Source organism: Calonectris borealis, chromosome 3 (assembly GCF_964195595.1).
Source record: "Calonectris borealis chromosome 3, bCalBor7.hap1.2, whole genome shotgun sequence".
Lineage (NCBI taxonomy): Eukaryota > Metazoa > Chordata > Aves > Procellariiformes > Procellariidae > Calonectris > Calonectris borealis.
Genome location: NC_134314.1, coordinates 85,057,791 through 85,077,458, shown reverse-complemented (window position 1 = coordinate 85,077,458; position 19,668 = coordinate 85,057,791). Strand labels below are relative to the sequence as shown.

At 37.1% G+C, this 19,668-nt stretch overlaps 1 protein-coding gene across 10 annotated transcripts in view; it reads left to right on the top strand.

Annotated features, from left to right (window-relative positions):
* Window positions 1-19,668, top strand: part of LYST (lysosomal trafficking regulator) — an 89,342-nt gene that overhangs the window by 22,983 nt on the left and 46,691 nt on the right. For 9 of the 10 annotated variants that reach the window (XR_012673084.1, XM_075146496.1, XM_075146501.1 and 6 more), the window contains 11 exons: window positions 1,382-3,467; window positions 5,253-6,285; window positions 7,923-8,084; window positions 8,763-8,919; window positions 10,166-10,392; window positions 11,703-11,769; window positions 12,570-12,679; window positions 13,749-14,172; window positions 15,437-15,581; window positions 16,401-16,574; window positions 18,271-18,431. Coding sequence is in view for 9 of the 10 variants with exons in the window: in XM_075146496.1 (XP_075002597.1) it covers window positions 1,382-3,467; window positions 5,253-6,285; window positions 7,923-8,084; window positions 8,763-8,919; window positions 10,166-10,392; window positions 11,703-11,769; window positions 12,570-12,679; window positions 13,749-14,172; window positions 15,437-15,581; window positions 16,401-16,574; window positions 18,271-18,431 (4,746 nt within the window). In the remaining variant the exon portion in view is untranslated. The remainder of the gene's footprint in view (window positions 1-1,381; window positions 3,468-5,252; window positions 6,286-7,922; window positions 8,085-8,762; window positions 8,920-10,165; window positions 10,393-11,702; window positions 11,770-12,569; window positions 12,680-13,748; window positions 14,173-15,436; window positions 15,582-16,400; window positions 16,575-18,270; window positions 18,432-19,668) is intronic. The other variant, XM_075146498.1, reaches the window with a different exon arrangement.

Sequence of the window (19,668 nt, the reverse complement as noted above, 5' to 3'; positions counted from 1 at the left end):
CTATTGTGTGGGCTTTGGGGTTTGAGCCGGGGGGGGGGGGGGGGGGGCTGTTACTGTTAACTATCACATTTTTCTAAATACTAAATTTACTGGATGGTGGATACTTGCAGTTGTTTTATGTTATGTATTTTACTAGCCAAAACAACCAGGTATAGCTCTGTCACTACTTAAAAATGACGATGGATTTTATCCAAGAATATACAGACTTTTTTCTCTGCCTGCTTTTTTGACAGTTTATGATCTGAGTTTACCAATACAAATTAACTGGTGGTACTTGCATTTTATTCTTCAAAATCTTCTTGCCCACTGAATCAGGTTTAAATTTTATATTAGCTATTTTATACTGCGTACTTGAAAGGTGTTTTTTGTCTTGGCTTGGCTTTTGTGGGAATATTCAGCACCCTAAACATTCTTTTCTGTCTCCCTCTTGTCCCTGACTATTTTAAAATCCACTACTTTTTTTCCTGCTTTTTGTGTTTGGAACAATTAACGCTGAAGTAAAGACTGAGGTCTGTATACTTGAAGATCTGAACTGTTTCTAAGTAGAGAAATTTATTTTTTCTATTACCACTAGTATGCTAACAATTTCTTCTTTATGCGTTCTAAGAGGACTGTGAGTTAATGCACCCTGTTCCTATAGCAGCTGAGTTGCAAAAAGTGACCATGGGTCATCAAGCTGAAAAAGCCCTTTTTTCCTCCCCTTAGAGTTTTTCTTCACTTGTTGTGGGATAGGGCCATTTGGCCACGCTTATAGTGAGACTTTGAATATATCAAATGTTATACACAGAGTAAATATTGCTTGAGTAACTGGCTAAAACTGTTTCCATGGCTAAGTAATAGAGGAGATCTCAGAGTTGATATCCTGCTAATTAATATTTTACTTCTACTGTATTAGTATGTTTAACTTACCCAAATTTAAATTGAATATAACTAGAGGCTTATGGCTCTATTGTTCCTTTATATCCTATCTGTAAGAGGCCAAAAGATTTTCTTAGACTAAGCTTTCTTCTCTTTGCTTACCAAAAAGTCCTTTCATCTACCTTGATAACATCTTTTCTTAAGAGAATGGGATAGCTATGCCTACAAAAAAGTTTTAGAGAACCTTTAGCACACTTTTGTCTAACCCTTGTTAGAAGAACTAATTTGTCTAGGCTTTGAAAATAGCCAATGTGATTCCTAAACGTAAATTGTTGCTGACTTTTTTTATACTGAAAATGTCAGACACGGGTATATGCAAAACCATGACCTATTAAGTCACAAATTTATTTCATATTGTTAAGCTGAAAGTATTAAACTATAAAATTAGGAAAAATGCTTTACATATTGTAATGTTCCTGAATGTTCCTTTAATGTTCCTTTTGTTATCTTTCTGTTTCAACAGATTTTAATATACCCTTTACAGCAGACATATACCTGACCAAAGACAACAATTCAAGTTCTGTGAAATCTACTCAGGAAAAACTAGGCTTAGATGGAAGCACTCGTTCATCTCTTCAGACTTCTGTAAAACTAAATCCTCGATCTCGAAAAAGTGGACGTCTGCGCAAAACCACCCATCGTTATTCCGTGCGAGATGCAAGAAGATCTCAGCTGTCCACTTCAGATTCAGAAGGCAATTCTGATGATAAGACTAGTGTAATAACGAAACACAGACGCTCTCAGTTACTGCAGCCTTTTTTAACATATCCAGTTAGGGACAGCTACCTTGTAGGTAGAAGTGATTGCCTACCTGTGGAAGTGGTACCAAATTCTAATCCTGATGCCCCTAATCTAGAAAATTCCAGCCAAATTATTCCAGCACATGAGCTAAACCCAGAGATTTTGAATGAGCCAGCTGCAGGAATTGCTGAGAGCATCATGGATAACTCTCCTTTTGATTTATGCCACGTCTTATTGTCACTCCTAGAGAAAGTGTGCAAATTTGATATTTCTTTGAATCACAGTTCTGCTCTTTCAGCTAGCGTGGTGCCCACATTGACTGAGTTCTTATCAGGATTTGGAGACTGTTGCAATGTAAGTAGTAACACAGAAAATGAAGTAGTTTCTGCAGGGTGGACAGAAGAACCTGTGGCTCTGATCCAAAGGATGCTCTTTCAAACAGTGCTGCATCTTATGTCTTTAGACATTAGCAATACAGAAACAATGCCTGACAATTTACGAAGAAATTTAATAGACTTACTTAAAGCAGCATTAAAAATCAGAATTTACTTGGAAAAGCAACCTGATCCTTTTGCTCCAGGATACAAGGAAACACTACAGCAGCCCGTTCAGGATGACTTCATATTTTCTAGATATCATCACAGAGCCTTGCTTCTACCTGAGGTTATAGAAGGGGTCTTGCAGATTTTGATCTGCTGCCTACAAAGTGCAGCCTCTAATCCATTCTACTTTAGCCAAGCTATAGATCTGGTTCATGAGTTCATACAGCATCAGGGATTTAAGCTGTTTGAAGTAACAGTGCTTCAAATGGAATGGCTGTGTATGAAGAATGAGGGAGTAACTGGGGAAGCCTCAGAGCACCTGAAAGCCCTGATCAACAGCATCATGAAAATAATCAGCACTGTCAAAAAAGTGAAATCAGAGCAGCTCCATCAATCAATGTGTACAAGAAAGCGGCACAGACGATGTGAGTACTCTCACTTCATGCATCACCACAGAGATATCTCTGGGCTCTCTGTATCTGCTTTTAAAAACCAAGCTTCCAAAAACCCCTTTGAAATTGCTGATGGAGAAGTTCATTATCCTGACAGATGCTGTTGCATTGCTGTTTGTGCACACCAGTGTTTGTACTTGTTGCAACAAGTTTCTTTGAGCAGTACTTGTGTTCAAATTCTCTCGGGTGTACATAATGTAGGAATATGTTGTTGTATGGATCCAAGGTCTGTGATCATCCCATTGCTTCGTGCTTCCAAGTTACCAATATTAAAGAACTTTCAACAGCACATATTGAACATCCTTAACAAGTTTATATTGGATCAGCTGGGTGGAGCAGAAGTTTCTCCAAAAATTATACAGGCATCATGCAATATATGTACTGTTGACTGCGATCAACTTGCTCAGCTGGGAGATGCCTTGCAGGGTAGTTCTAGCGATGCTGCCCTTGCGTCTGGTTCCTCTTGCAGAGTTCAGGGAATTCTGCCTAGCAGTGGATCTGAAGATACGTTGTTGAGATGGGATGCGTTGGAGGCTTATCAGGACATTGTTTTTGAAGAAGACAAACTACGCGGCATGCAGATTGCAAGCCATATTTGCCACTTAATTCAAAAGGGAAATGCAGTGGTCCAGTGGAAACTATATAACTGTATTTATAATCCCGTGCTTCAGAGAGGGGTTGAGCTAGCTTGCCATGCTCAACAGCTTGGACTAACTACAGCTGATAAACACACATGCAGTTACCATAGCCAGTGTTTGCCTTCTGAAGTACTTCAGATTTATTTGCAGACACTCCCTGTGTTGCTTAAATCCAGGTTGGTTGATTTTCTGTTTATTAATGGAAAGCATACTAATTATGTACAGAACTTTGTATATTTGTTACTGATCAGAACGTAAGTTCTATTTGGACTGTAGGCTGCACGTGGATATTGTAGGGGTGGCAACAAGATAAATGCTTGAATGACATAAGGTTTAATCCCAGATTCATAAACCGTAGAAAGTGGGGGCTCTCTACCGATGAGTTATGGTCTTTAACAAGGCAAAGTGTGTAGAAACAAATAAAATCTTTGTCTGATGTGATATGCTCTTTGCCTTTTCATTCCTCATGATAAAGTGAGTCAGGAATGTTGAACAGATTGACATGTCACTTTTCTGTGGGAATTAGACTACTTAGTCTTTTCTGATCTGTTTCCCTTCTAGAATGGTCCTCATAGAAACCACTTTTCAAAAATAAGGCTTGAGAGTTTACTTGTCCTGAAATAACTGTTTCCTAATTTACAAAATCCTGTTCACTTAAACATAATTTAAAAAAACCCAAACAACCCCCTCAAAAAACCAAAACAACAACAAAAAACAAAACAAAACCAACACCCCCCCCCCCCCAAAGAAAAACAACCAACCCACAAACATTCTTCCAAAGTGTGAAATAGAAACTTTCCTATTTTTTGTTGAATTGATTAAATAATTGTTCGATACAATATATGGAAGATTATTCAGAATATGAATGTGTCCTTTTGTCCAGGAAAGATTCTTATCTTTTCTGTTGGAGTCCTGATAGACTGAAGTGAATTTAGTAGGATTATCTGAGACAATTACAAAGAATAGACTAGTATTCCAGTTTATGTAAAAGATTGTCTAATACATTTTAAACTTTTATCCTAACCTAAACTGTATCAGAAGCTATTAATTTTTGAAAGTGCAGTTAGTGGCAAAGAGGCAAGAGAAGTCAAGTTTATTAAAAAAAGTTTAAGATATCCTGTATCCTACTGGCTTAAGATGGGAATATACAAGTACATGATTCATTTGATTCCAGAGTGTGTAACTGTTACGGTAAAAGCTGACCCTGGGGGAAGGAGATGGGAGGGTAAGGAAGGTGGATGGCTACAAGCAAGCATAGTACACTAAGAAGCTTACAGATACTTACTCCAAATTATTATAATACTTAGAGTAGAAAGAAGGGAAAAATGTACGTGGAAACAAATATACTGAAAGGTTTTTTAACATTGGACGTCCTGGCCTAACAATGGCACATAAAAGTTGTCCTGGAAAGGTATTCTTGAATTCTATCTGAAATACATCGTCCATGCAACTAATAGACATAGCTAGTAAAATGTCTTAAAACTTCAAGTTTATTTGAGAAGGAATCTCCTCTTTCTGGTGAAGTTGCAGAACTGAGAGAAATGAAGATATTTACCAGCTCCTATTGCTAATAAAAAGTTAGGGGGAGGAAGTACCACTGAAGAGCAAATGTCATAAATAAAGTTAATTAAACATCTTTGATGTTTTGAACATCATACATCTTTGTGGTCTATACTTTAGAGGTTAATCAATATTTCCTAGACTATATCTTACAAAAAAATTGTATTTTCTACTACCAGATGGATGATGCTTACTTGGGATTCTATAGAGTACTGCAAACAAGTTCCTCCTCTCTTTAATTTACAGTTTACAGTAATTTATAGTAATTACTGTAAACATGATCAGTCCTTGGTGTTATTCAGGTGTGTAGAACAGAGGGTTATTTTTGGATAAGATGTGTCATGTGAACTGCATGAATTTGTGGCTGATTTATAAGGTAACTCATATGCTTGCTCTTGCAGGGTAATTAGAGACTTGTTTCTGAGTTGTAATGGAGTGAATCAAATGACTGAGTTAAATTACTTGGATTCTTTAAGAAGCCATTCTTTGAAAGTGTTAGAGACTTTGATACTCTGCCTTGGTGATCAGCAGACAGACCAAGCAATGCCAGAACTGGAAGGCCTGAACAGTGAACAAAAGGAGTCTACGTCTGACTTGCCTGCTTCTCTTTGTAGCCAGCATGCTATTTCGGAAGTTCCTCAAAGCCTGAGCAAGTTTTACGCTGGCTTGAAAGAGGCTTACCCAAAAAAGAAAAAGCTTGTGAGCCAAGACATTCACGTCAACACAATAAACCTATTCCTCTGTGTTGCTTTTTTATGTGTAAGTAAAGAAGCAGATGGTGATCTGGATTCAGCTAATGACTCTGAAGATACATCAGGATATGATAGTACAGCTAGTGAGCCATTAGGCCACAAATTACCATATCTGTCACTGGAAAGCCTTACTCTGCCCTCTCTGGAACATATTCACAGGGCTGCAGATATTTGGTCCATGTGTCGTTGCATATATTTGTATAATTCAGTTTTCCAGAGACAGTTCCATAGACTTGGAGGCTTTGAAGCATGCCATAGATTACTAATCCTGATAATTCAGGAACTTGCAAAAAATAAGAAAAAGGAGCAAGAAAAGAAGGAGAGTGTATTGAATGAAAGCAGCAGAAGTTCACGTGGGAGTCCTCGTGGTGAGCTTTTCAACAAGGATGACTCTCTTCAGTTGGCTAAAAGCAGAGAGGTGACACAATTGGAGCTCGATAGTTCTGATAGTCTTCCTGGTGCAGAACAGCTGCTGTCTGAATGTGTCTCCTGTGACAGCTCTTTGAGTAGAGAACACACTTTAATTACTTCAGTTGCCAGTCTTGAAGGGGTAAAGACTTCTGTGGGAGAAGAGACTGAGTGGGCACTTCAAGGTATCAGACTTCTAGAAGCTCTGCTGACAATCTGTCTACACAGTGCAAGCACCATGCAGCAGAAGATGGAAGTGGAGATGTTTCACCAGGTACTGTGCAACTTCCTTGGCTTGCTTTACTCATATTTGTTACATACAATATTATTTTAACAGTAATTTAGTCAAAAGTTCTTTTAGAGATGAAAAAAGCTTATGCTTTTATTATGGTACCATATTTTTTGTGTAGTACTGAAAGCATATAGTGAAATGATGTGCTTAGTAGTCAGGGGTAGCGGTCAGCAGGCATGAAAGAGTGGGTGTGGGATGGGAGTGGGTGGATGAACAAACTGGCAGCTGCTGTTTCTGAGGATCTTCCCACATGTCAACTTGTCGCTTTTTGTATTCAGTAAGATGCTGGTAAGGACCCTGCACCCCTTTGCTTGTTCTCCAACATGATCTTTGTCCTCTGATCTCTTGGGTTGGATTCCTGTTTGTGCCAATTGCCTGCTTCTTGGGGACTGGGAAAGCGCCTTCCAGAATGGCAGATTGATCCAGGCTGGATGAGATTTCCACCTCGCTCACTTTTTTGAACTGTATTTCTGGTTTATTTTTCATGTATCTGTTACAGTTTGGGCCAGCATGGTCAATATGGCTAAGGGCTGAACTCAAAATCAAATGCTGTTTTCTGGGTTAATGTATCTTGAGTCCCAAGGAAGACTCTGATCCTGACAGATGAAGACTTTGTTTTTCTTTTTCTGCCTAAAATGGTCCTGACTAGAAGAAAAGGATGGTTTCCTCTGACTACAAAGGCAGTAGTGGATGTTGACAACTGTGTATTGCTGGCTGACTATGCCTCTATTTTTTTCTGGTCAGTTATGGCCTGTTTTTTCTTTTTTTTTGCCGTGTAGTCCTTTCATCCAGTCCCACATTCTCCAGAGGCTCTCTGAGCTGATGGGATTTGAATGGTGGAAGAGCCTTGGGTTTTTTTTGAAAGGGTATTCAGTGGGGAGTGTGTGTGACAGAGGTGGGATTGAAGGAGAGCTGTGTAGGCAAGATGTGAGCGTTATACCTAATGATTCACATGTGGTGTTTTTGATGACAGCTCTGAGCAGAGCATGGAGCTTGAGAAGGAGGAATATCAGAGGGCACAGGTACTGAAAGGACACCTGAAAAAATATTACTTAAGCCTTAGAGGTGAACTAATTCAGTGTTCCACAAAGTTGTTAATTCACTGAAGATACCTTCACCGTGCTTTAATGTTTTAATTGCTATCTTGAATTTTACTTGGCAGTTTGTTATAAAAGCAGGAGGTGTTAGGTACAGGAGAGAACTGGAAACTGGAATTCTGTCTGGGCCACATGCTATTTTTGTGAACTTGGACATGTCGCCCTCTGTCTTGTTAACCTCTCTAGTGATATTGTGGTGTGATCTGAATGCAGTGTGTACTTGAAACTGTTTCAGAGGTGTTTATTTTTGAAATGGTACTTTCACTTGCAGTGTTTAGGAAACAGCATGTTGATAGATTTTTTTTTTTTTCAGTGTGCAGGTTGCTTAATAAACTAAATCTGTCATGACAAACAGGATGAATCTTTCCTATTGCAAGAGACTGGATGAAGTCTAATGGTTTTAGCTGAGAAGTCAGATTCGTGTAGGCGGAAGGGGAAGTTCTTAAATGAAAGTGCTAGACCACTTCTGCTAGCCAAAACAGAATAACATGAATCAAAATGTTTGTCTCCCCCAAAACACAGAGTACCTGTGTGGATGATATCTTACTTCAAATAAGAGAGCAGCTTGCTCAATCAAAAGTGATAGAAACTGACTTGGCAAAGCCTCTGTTTGATTCACTTCTTCGTGTTGCGTTGGGCACTTTTTCTGCTGATCAGGATCATTCTGAAGAAAAAATTGAAAAGGTATGAAACACCGACTAAGTCTAATTCTAAATACTGCAAGGTTTGCTCAGTCAGGTTTATGTTGTTTGGGTCTATTTTTAAACTTGATAGGACATGTTTAAATGTGTTTGGTTATTTTGGCTGTTGAAGATTAATTCTCTGATTCTCATATGTAAATGTGTAAGTTGAATGCTGGTTATTGATATGCTCCCTGCATTTACTGCTCAGAAATGAGGCATGCCCTGAAAAGGAGCAAGCTGTTTTATGCTTGATGGACATACCTGAAACCTGACGTTCTCTTCACTCTTTCATCCCACAACAGTGTGACAAACTCTCAAAAGGGAAAGCTTCAAACAGGGATGTTGACTGACCTGAGTGGCTGCAGACATATCTTCACCTTAGAGTGAATGTCAAGGTGCATGTTTATGGTGATAGTGACTTTAGAAACACAGTTATTCTTAATGCATTAGCCACCTGCTTACCAAAGCTTTGGTCAGGTAGTTAGTAAGAAAAATCCATCTTTGCAGAATCCATTTTCTATGTAAGAATGAAGTATCCATAAAAAGTATCCCAAGTTTCTTGGAAGTGTATGATTAGTTTGTTTCTTTTGCCAATGGATTTGGAGAAAATAGGCATCTGGAAGGTTCTAAATTACTTGCTTTTCTGACCAAAGATGGTGAATTTGTTTGTGTTATACAGACCCATTACACTGAAGAGGAGCCTGTCTCACAACCTGGAGATATTTCTGAAGAAACTGAAGAATCACAGTGCTGTAGTCTTAAACTCTTTTCTGAAGAGGAAGGATATGAAGCAGATAGTGAAAGTAACCCCGATGATAGCGAAACAAAGAATGAAGGTAAATGTGAACTGTCTGACTACACGAAGCAGTCTTTTCAAAGCAAAGCTTGCTTGTCTTTTGAGATGTACAAAAATAGGGTGAGCATTGGAGACCTTTAACAGATAGAAATAGTTTAACAATTTTACTTCCAGTAGGGTGCCGTTACAGATGGAGAGATGATGAATATTCTTACTGAGTGTTACAGGAACTGTTCTGTCTTGGTTTGTGTGACTCTTGCTCTAAAGTCATGTTGCTCATGTATTATTGTGGTCTAGAAGCAGATTTCTCCAGAGATGCTTATCAGTAGTTTGTCTGAAAATCAATGCTCAATTTTTTATTTAGTATTATAACAATCTGGTAAAAATTAGATAGTCTAATTATATCTCTTTTTATTCATTCGACTGATGTGCACATCTCTTGCTGTATTCTGTTTGTGTAATTAATTTTGAACATGAATTTGCTTTAATTTTTTCCTTTGTGTTGAACATCTGGATGCTTATGTTCTTGAATGAGGTCAGCATGAACAGGAATAGCCTTTAATAGAACTGCATTCGACTGCTGCTGTTTACCTGTGTGACTAGGCTTTATCAACAGATATACAACATCTTAATTCAGAAATGCTTTTAAAAATTTAACCTGAAATATTTCCATGAAACATTTGCATGAAATGTATGTCTGTACCAGATAATTTTTTTAAGTAACGTGTTTTAAAGTCTCTCCAAGATGTAAGAGGAGAGGCTTAAATGTTGTTTTTGAGGGTTTTTTTTTCTTTTTTGATTGTCATGGAGATATTCTGTAATGTGCTGTCTTGTGCATTTTCTGAGTTAAATAACTAAACAACTGCTTCCCCCAACCTTTTAACATGAAATAAAATCATTTAAATTTATCTCCTTTCTTGGCAGACTGAGTTCTGTATAGAAGCTTTAGGCTCTATTACAATGGTTTTACTGTCATATTTCATGAATTGCATATTTAATCATTACTATGTGTGTCCAGTTCCCAGGAAATTAAGGCACATAGTTTAAAAGCACGTAATGGAAGAAACTAATTCTTGCCTTGCCCTTCTGTATTGGCAGGAAAATATGAAAATCTGAAGCAGAACAGAAGATTATACTAACTTCTGAAAACTGCTTATAAGCTAGTGACTCTTTTTGTTATGTATCTATGAGATGGTTGGAGAAAGATTGTCCTTGGACTTTTTATTTAAATCATGCAAACTGTATTCAGCTGAGTAAGTTTCAGTAAGACCAGTTTTTTCTTTCAGGAACAGACACAAAGGCAGAACTAGGATGTACTGGTCCTTCAGGTTATTTTAATGACCTAGCTGAAAACATCGATCAAGGAGAATTAATGTATCCTGAAATCTGCATGTTAGAATTAAACTTGCTCTCAGCTGGTAATGCAAGTTTAGATGTGCTTGCTCACGTATTCCAGAGCTGCCTGAAAATCATCAGCCAGAAGGAGAGAAATGCCACTGTACTTATAGAACAGGTAAAAACGTTATTAAACAAAGGCAACAGCTTAGCAGTTGTATATCTTATTTTCTTCAGTTTTATAGTACCCGTATACCTAATAGATTGATCTCAGAAACATTCTCACTTGTTATGGCATTTGATAAGACCTGAAACAATGTAAATGACTGATATTGGCAGCTGCATTGCACTTAAGTTACCAGAAACTATAGAAATGATAGTTAACTAATGTATTGAAAGATATTTGACCTACAAGGCTTTTGAGTTTCATAGTTGCCTTATTTTATCAAGACTCTTCAATCACTACAGCTATAGATACAGATTTAATGACTGTCAGGCCATTGAAAAAAAAAAAAAAACCAAACAAAAAAGCAAATATCTTCTTGTATATATTTCATGCTTTTATTCTTCATAAGTTTATATTGGAAATTAGTTATGCACATGTTGATGTCCTCATGATCCTTTGGAATTTCTGATGGTTAGCTTGCTTTTTGCTTTTTAATAACTAAATTGAGTATGCCTCTTTTGCAAAAGAGGAAAATATGGTTAAGTAATCTAAGCTTAAAGTGCTTGCTTATATAATCATTGGACTAAGAAGCAAAGTTAGTGCTTTACAGCTTAAACCAAAAGCAGAAAAGGAAAACATTGTATTATTTCAGTACTCCAATTGCTTGTGTGAATTATTAGCTTTAAATCACTAGCACACATGCATTTCTTTTTTCTGAACTTCAACACATGAAATTACTTATAATTCAAAATAATCTCATTTTCATTACTCTTGAATATTGTTTAGAAAGAGCAATCTATTGAACTGATCAATTTCGAGGTTTTGAGTATCTTTAAAGAGAGATTTTTCAAACTATCTGAGATGCATTTGTGAAGGATGCTTGTAAGTAAATGGCTTTGATTTTTTTTTTTGTAATTACTCTTTAAAGTAATCTTGCGTAAAAAGATTGGGGAGAGGTTGAATTTGCTTTCAGTATTGCATCACTATATACCAACATGCTGTATTTTGTCATAACCTGTCAAATCCTGTAATTCTGTTACGGGGGAGAAGACAAGGGAGATCTCAGCTGCTGAATTGATAATGGCTCAAAGGTGTCTTTCTAGAATCATTTGGATTTCAAAGTCTCTCTTCTGCAACTGAACTATATGGAACATGAAAGAATGTTCATTAGTAAATATAAAAAATACTTCAATAATTTAAAGTAAATGGAATTGTCTTTAAAATCAATAGCAGACAAGAATTGATTGAAAGAAATTATTTCTTAGTTCTTCGAGCTGGTGTATGGTTTTCAAATATTAATTTTCCCTGTATTTTTTTAACAGGGAGCTGTTAAACATCTTTTGGGGGGATTTCTGAACATATTGACACAAACGGAGTCTAGTTTTCATGGTGAGTTCAAGGTCTAACTTAAATACTGCTTTTTATAAGTTAATGTATACACACTCAAATTTTTAGTTCACAATGCAAATGCAAAATTGACAAAGCAAATTCATTGGCATGTGTGAATTTATGCAGCTGCTTTAACTTGTGACAAGTATCTAACTTATGTGTAAATACAGGGTTATTTCTGAGCTAGTGGGAATCTGTTATTTAAACACATGCTGGCAGATCTGAAAATGATAGTTGAAATCATAGACCTAGGGTGACAGTGTTAGCAAACATTGCTCAGAAAAATGAATCTGACTCCATCACAACATAAGTTTTTATTTTAGATTTCATTATAACACAAGTCTTAGTGATGTCTTGATTGAGTTTTATTTCTAATCAGAAAACAGCTAACTAATCCAAGAATGTGGAAGTAAATTAAATGCTTGCCCTGAGGTAGCTTCACATAATGAGGTTGCTCCACGGCAGGAGATGATGTAAACCCATCCCAGGTCTTTGATCCCTGGCTTTGTGGGGAGAGCCTTTGCAATGTAGGTGCTAGGTTCCCAGACTTTCAGACTCCACTTTGCAAACCTAGGAGCCAGACTTGCTGTTCAATGAAATTTTGAATGATAGTGTCAGGAAGTACTGTTGGATCTCTCTAGAATTCATCTTTGTAATCGTTACTGCTTCCTGAATTTGAAATGTTTTCACAAAACACTCTGAATTCCAAGTTAATCTTTCTTCATAATGGAATGGAATATGAATTTTTAAAGCTTTTAAAAATTGTTTTCCAGAATACTATTTTGTCTCCTTATTTTTAGGATGTCAGATGGTGCTGGTAGACCTGTTAGTTTCCTTGATGAGTTCACAGACATGTTCAGAAGAGCTTACTCTTCTTCTGAGGATATTTTTGGAGAAGACACCTTGTACGGTATGTATTGAGTAGTACATAGCAAAATTCAGAGGCTTAATGAGAAAAATGAAGCGAAAAGAAAATCCTTTTGTGTCCAAGTATTTTGGGAAATAAGGAGACTGTAACAGCAACATTCTAACTGATCAGAGCAAATAAAATTTTGTTGTTGAAATAATTCACTCTCAAAACATGAAAAGGAAATAGCAGATAAGAAAAGAGAGGGTTTTGAAGTCTGTGTTAGAGTCCTGGGAACTCTCTTCAGCACAAGAAAACAAGATTCCTCCTGAGAAGACTGACTTTGTGGTTATGGATGACAGAACACTAATACTGTAAAATTTGAAGTCAGTCCTTTAAAGTTATAAATCTTGGTATTTCAGGAATGCTTTAGCAGCAGGAATTACTTTCAAAACTGTCTTAAGTTGGTTTGTGTAACACTGGAATCTACTGCTGAAATACCTATCTGTTGGTTTGTGTGGGAGTCTGTAGAAAAAAGAAGTGGAAGAAAATAAAAAAATACTGTGGAATCTGAAATAGTACCAAACCAAACAAGGAGACACAAGTCAATCTTTCAAAGGTAGCTTGCAATAATTGGCTAAGTAACTAGAGAAACTTTTTGGCTTAAGGGCTCAGCTAGTTTTGTTACTGATTATGCAATAACAAAGTGTGTATTGTTATGCAATAACAAAGTGTGCATTCTCAACCAACCTCAAACACGGGGGTAAAAGGTGTTGTCTTTTGTTGAGGTATAAGTTAATCTGTTAGCGCATAACAAATGTGAGATAAGATTGTGCAATGACCACCTGCTGTGGTTCAGCTGATTCCTAAGCATGGTAACTTGAAAATTGATCTGCCCTGACTAAATCCCCAAAATTGTTTGGTCATAGTCTGTTGAAGTTGCCACTTGATGCTTTGTAAATGTGTGTCAGTTTGGATATGGAAGTCCACCTCTGTTGGGAAAACGTGAATCCAAATTTAAATGAAGAATGGGGTTCTGTTTAGTTAGATGATACTTTGACTACATGGTGTAAACAGTTTTGTTTTTTTTTTTTCTCCCCGCCTCTCATTTGTTTTGGTTTATTTCTTCTAGGAGATACTACTCAAGGGTGTATTGAAGATTATAGAAACTAATATTTATATGAACCCGTTACAGTACCTTGCCTTCCCTTTGCTACACGGCACAAATTTGAGTAGTAGTTCTTCACAAAAATCTGCTAGCACTTCCAACAGCAAAACTGCTGGACTATTAAAAAGAGCAAAATTTTCACAGAGTAAGAAAGAGGCAGATGGTGAAAATTTGAGTCACCAGCTGCTTTCTTCTTGGCATGTAGCCCCAATTCACTTGCCTTTAGTTGGACAAAACTGTTGGCCACACATGTCTGAAGGCTTCAGTGTCTCATTGTGGTTTCATCTGGAGTGTGCTCATGAAACGGAAAATTCAACAGAAAAGGGGAAAAAAGTCAAGAGAAGAAGCAGACTGGTAGCTGTAAGAGAGAACAGCTTTGACAGCACAGGTGAGGATGTAGTACTTCCTGTTTCTATTTAGGTAGCACTGAAGGATTCTGGTTACAAGTATTACTAACTGATGGTGCCATATACAAAAGGTTGAATTTTTTTCTTATGATATTAAACAGGAGTGGTAGTCTTTCTGATTTTTCTTTGAGTACTGTATCATATACTTAAAGATAAAACATTTCCAGCCTTAGTCCTTAAGTTAGATTAATGCCTGCTGCTTCAGAAATTTAGTATTCTCATTGAATTTGTAACTTCAGTAGAATGTCTTTATACTATTTCATGTTATGCTGAAGAAAATATTAAATGCTGCAACTGAAGGGTCACAGGAGAAGACTGCCCTCAAGTTTATTTGGTCTCATGTATTGATGAAGCAAGTGGCTTTTGTGTTCTTTCTCTTTAATAGAGAGATAGTAAATCTTTGTGATCTAGGATTTAAATATTGGAACTCATAGCTAAAAGATGCTCTGAATCCATCAAGTCAGAGCCTGAGGCTGACTCAGTATAAATCCTCTAACTTTCTTTGTGTGTGCGCCATTGTAAATGTCAATAGCTGTAGAACATTTCTCTGTTTATACTTTTGTAGAGACCCACCTGCTTGCAAACTCTTTTGAGCAGAGTCTTTTGGATTATAATTTGTAGGAGGAAAAATTCCTGAAGTTATTTAAAATGCCTCCCAATCACAACACCTGGAATACCTTTTACTGTACTTTTTTCTTGTTTTACTGAATAAAAGGGGGGAAAACCCAACCCTGAATCTTGGAACTCACTAGAGCTGCTTTTCTTAGAAGGTCTGTGCTCTTGCTTGGTAAAGTAAAAATACTGAAATGCAAGATCATGCTTAAGGGTAGTACGATTTGTGAAGAAAAATCTAAAGATTTCTTGGTGCACACTAAGACTGCCAGTTCAACATACGAGTGTAATAAGATGTAGCATGTTGAAAGCATCATTGAATTAGACAGAGTGTATTCATGCTTAGTGGGTTTACATGATTACAAACAAAAACATGTGAAGTGTTGAGTTAATGTCAAGCTCCTCTGTTTCAGTATATGAGACCTAGGTCTCTGAAGAGAATCGCACACAGTAGTCAGCTCACTTTAAAAAAAAAAAAAAAGAACAAAAAAAGCAACAACAAAAAAACCCAACTAAACAAAAACCAATTCTCTGCAGTACCTGAACTATTTCTTTTCACACTTGATAGCTGGTAGGACAGGCATTGTTGTTGTATTGTATTGTAATTGTGTATAAACATGTTTATATTTCTAGAAGAAACAAAGTCCTTAGGAATGGAATACCTAAGCCTGGGAGATAAACTTGTTGAAGATGGCTGTATTCATATAATTTCACTGGGTTCCAAAGCATTGATGATACAAGTCTGGGCAGACTTGAACACTGGAGCACTCATATTTCGGTATGGTGTATTAGTCCAAAAGTGGTCTTGTGAACATATGTATTGTTATTTCTAGTAGCAGCTTGCAGAGAATATTGGTGGAGAGTATAGAACTAATTTCTATAGTAGAGTCATCTTGCACACTGATGGCAACATCAAGTAAGTTTATCGCATACAGGTCTACAGGATTACTTGCTTAAAATGTTAGTCTCTGGTCTTGCATCTTTCATGTAGTCATATATAAATAACTTCCCAAAGTAAGATGCAAGATCAGTCATAAACAAAATGTAATGCAAGGTAGCAATTCAAGTATTAATGAAATGACACAATCAATGTGTGAAGATAAGCAAAAGCTTTTGTAGCTGTAGGTTTTCACACCTGAGGTGTGAAAATTGCTGTTATTTAATACTTACCATGACAATCTTGGTTTTAATCTTCGGAACACATTTTAGGCCTAATTTAGTTCTCATAAGTAATGTATCCTTAAAATGGGTGGGAAGTTGCAGTTTTAGAACACTATTTCACAGCATTCAGAGCACCTGCATTTTTTCAATAAACAGAACTTAACTTCTCTGTAAAATAGAGGTAATATCTTTGTCTTAAATGTAAGCAGATTCATGCAAACAAGTTAAATAACTAAGTTGTAACTGTAATGTGAGGATTTCTTTAGCTTATGTTGAACACTCTAAATATAGCATTGTGATCAAAAAAATTCTCTGTGAAAGTTAAGGAATGCAATCTCAAAGTAACTGAGGCCAAAAAATTGCAGATTTGGGGCTTAAAATGCACATTTGAAAGCAAACATACACACTTGTTTTTCCTTTTCTGTTGTTTTCATAGTATGTGCATGGATCCAAATGATGAGATGAAAGCTGGTCTGCTGGCACAGGCTGAATCTCCAGATAATGTTTTCCTTGTGGGCAGGTGGCAGCATTTAGCAATAACATATCTGCAGCAGCCCGAAGGCAAGAAAAATATCCATGGAAAGCTGTTGCTGTGGGTTTCTGGTCAGAGGTAAAGTATACATTAATTGCACCTAGATATTTATCTTAAAAAGATGTTTTCTGGTAGGAAAACATCTGCACTACTTTGGTGCAAGCTGAAGTTATGGTTGAGTAGTCTTCTAGGGGTAGGAGAGGGTGTCTTACACTGCTAGGAATTCCCTAGAAATATCCAGAATGGTCTGGATTGCTTTGAGAATCTTCAGTTCCTACTGTGGACTAATGCAAACATCAGTGTTTTTCTTCATCACAAATAAGTGAAAGAGGTAAGTACCACAAGATTTTGAGTAAGATCCAAAAAAAGCTATGGCATGAAGTTAGCAGTAGGCATAATGTCTCTGGTTAAGTTAAGAATCTGAATTTAGGAGGTATAGTTCAGGTACTGGCAATATTGTTGAGAGTAGGAATGAGGAGGAGATGGAGAGAAGGTGGTCATTTTGCTCCACTGAGAGAAATGGAGAGGGGAGAAGTTTAAAAAAACTATTTTGGACAAGATCTGAACTGGTGGTGGGAAGTACTACTTCTTCCACTGAAAACGTAAGGTCCATGCTCCTAAATGAGGTACCTGATGCTAGGTTAGGTGGGCCTGCACCTGCATGAAATATTCATTGGTTAGAGAAAAAGGAATTTATTAAATATCACAATTTTTATCCTTTCTTCCTACTTCCTAAAGTCCAGACTATGAAGACTTCCTTTGTGTCCCAAATATGAAGCAGGTGATCAAAATGCTATGTTGTACAACAATTAGATGTATCACAAGGATTCTTTACTATTTCCCTAGAATTTGGTCAGTAAACAAGCAACATTATTAAAGACATTCCTACAACTATATCTAGGAAAAAAGTTGGACATTTTTTCTTCCTGCAGTTAAACCTGGAATTGTAAAGTATAATACTTGTTTCACTTTGTTCTTGAAACTACATAGAGTTAATTTTTAAGCAACTTGATATCCCCCCGCATTGTTCAGTCTGTGCATGCTGATATGCAGTAAAGTCCAAGTATGGAGATATAGGGGGAACTAAAAATACTACAATGTTCTGCACATGTGCAGTTAATGAGGCCCCTCTATATATAGGAGTTAGTTGCCAATTTGCTAATAGTCAGGCTCTTCCAGGAAGCTTCAGATGACCTTTACAGTCCAACTGGTCTGCTTATATACATGCACATAAGGTTGATTGGATGCTTTTTGAAAGCATCAGGCTTATTGCCTGTGGCTGTACAGCACACTGGCTCTGACAAGGTTCCTTGGTATAAGCAAATCCTGAACATGATATTTTCCAGCATATGTGAACCACAGCTTTCATGATGTGGATTAGCATATTGAAAGGCCTTTGCCTTTTTAGGAATAGTAGAAATTCTTGAAAAATTGTGATATTTTAGAATTGTGTGTAGTGTTATATACAGTTTCCTCTTTGAGGTCAGAGGAAAGGAGGAAGGAATTTCAGATCTAGAAAATCTTGACTGTATGGCAACCCGAGTTGGGACTTCATTCCTCTGTTCTGTGCAGTATTTGTATACGTATATCATTATGTAACTGAGTTTTAAGGTGCCTAGAAGTTTAAGATGCCTTTAGTACTTTAATGTTGATAACAGCATGGCTTCTCATCTACTAAATATTAAAATCTATTTTAAGCCTAAGCTGAATACCTTAGATAGCAATTTTGATCACTTCTTAATATTTAAACTTGTTTCTTTATATGTATTTTTAGGAAATGTGAGATTAATTTAGATTATGCATTACCAAGGAAATCAAGCTTATCATCTGACAGTAATAAAACATATTGTATGATTGGCCATTGTACATCATCTCAAGAAGAATTGCTTCGATTGTCGGGTAGATGGGAACTTGGAAATCTGCTTCTATTTAATGGTACTTTTGTATGCTTTTTTCTTGAATAAGTCTTCATTTCTTCTTCCCCTCCAAGATCAAAGGCTTAATTTGGTATTCTTTTTAACGTGCCACGCTTTTACAGTAAAAGCAACACTACATTCTTTACCAGCATAATATATCAGGGAGAAAGTAGGCAAATGTTTCAGTATTGGGTACTTCCTAATGTGTCCTTCTGCCACTATTCTCTTGTTCTCTTTTTAGTGCCGTAATTGGCAATTCCAGTTACTTTAGTGTTTGTTTAAATTCTTTTAAATAATACCTTGGAGTAGGGGATGGAGAGATGGTGATACTTGCTCTGTTTTTTTTTCTTAAAGCAGTCGGTCTCTCCCACCTGGAAAATTGATTTCACTTACCTGCTTCTAAACTTCTAGTTTCAAATTACTTAAAGCATATTAAAAAGTAAACAAAATCTGAGTGACCAAATACTCCAAGTGAAGCATGCTTATTTCTGAAACTGCTGAAGTTACTTTGGGGTTTTCTTAGATGTATAATTCTCCTCCCTCCTTGGAAAGTTTTGTCCAGGACTTCTGGCTGTTTGCTTAGTGCTGAAGGCTGGAACCCTGCTGGTCGTCATCTGGCATTTCTTCATGTGCAGTGGCCTGGTCAGGACTACTACACAAGTGAAATCAGTTTGCCAGGGTGTGTGGTGCGTGCAGGTGTGTGTAGATATTTGTATTTGTGCAGGCCATAGGTGAGATGCTTGTCATAAATATAAGCTCCACCTGATGAATCTACATGGTCTGACTACCGTGTGCCTACAGCCAGCATAACTGATGTATCTAGAGAGCACTGGGTTTACTGCTATACAGCTGTAATCCACCCATACATCATAGACTTGCGTCCTTCTGGATGCTGCTTTTGAATTTGCATTCTCACAAGCAGATGACCTGAGATGTGCTGTCCGGAAAGGGGAGGGAGGTTCATTAGGCCTTCTACTTCCTACATATTTTTATTTTTTTCCTCACTATCAGTTGTAGTGAGCTTTTATTGTTGTTGCATCCTTCTCGGTCACTCTACCCAACTCTCCATGATGTAGCATGTTGTTGCTATCTGTAATCTTGCTACGCTTTGAAAACTCTGAGGAGGCTTGGATAGATGACTTTTCAATTTTAAAAAGTGTAATTGATTATTCAGAGCTGTTGGTCTTCAGTTCATGCAGATCATTTTCCTGATTTGCTTTCAGTTGCCTTTGCCACTGAATTGATCTGGCCTGTGA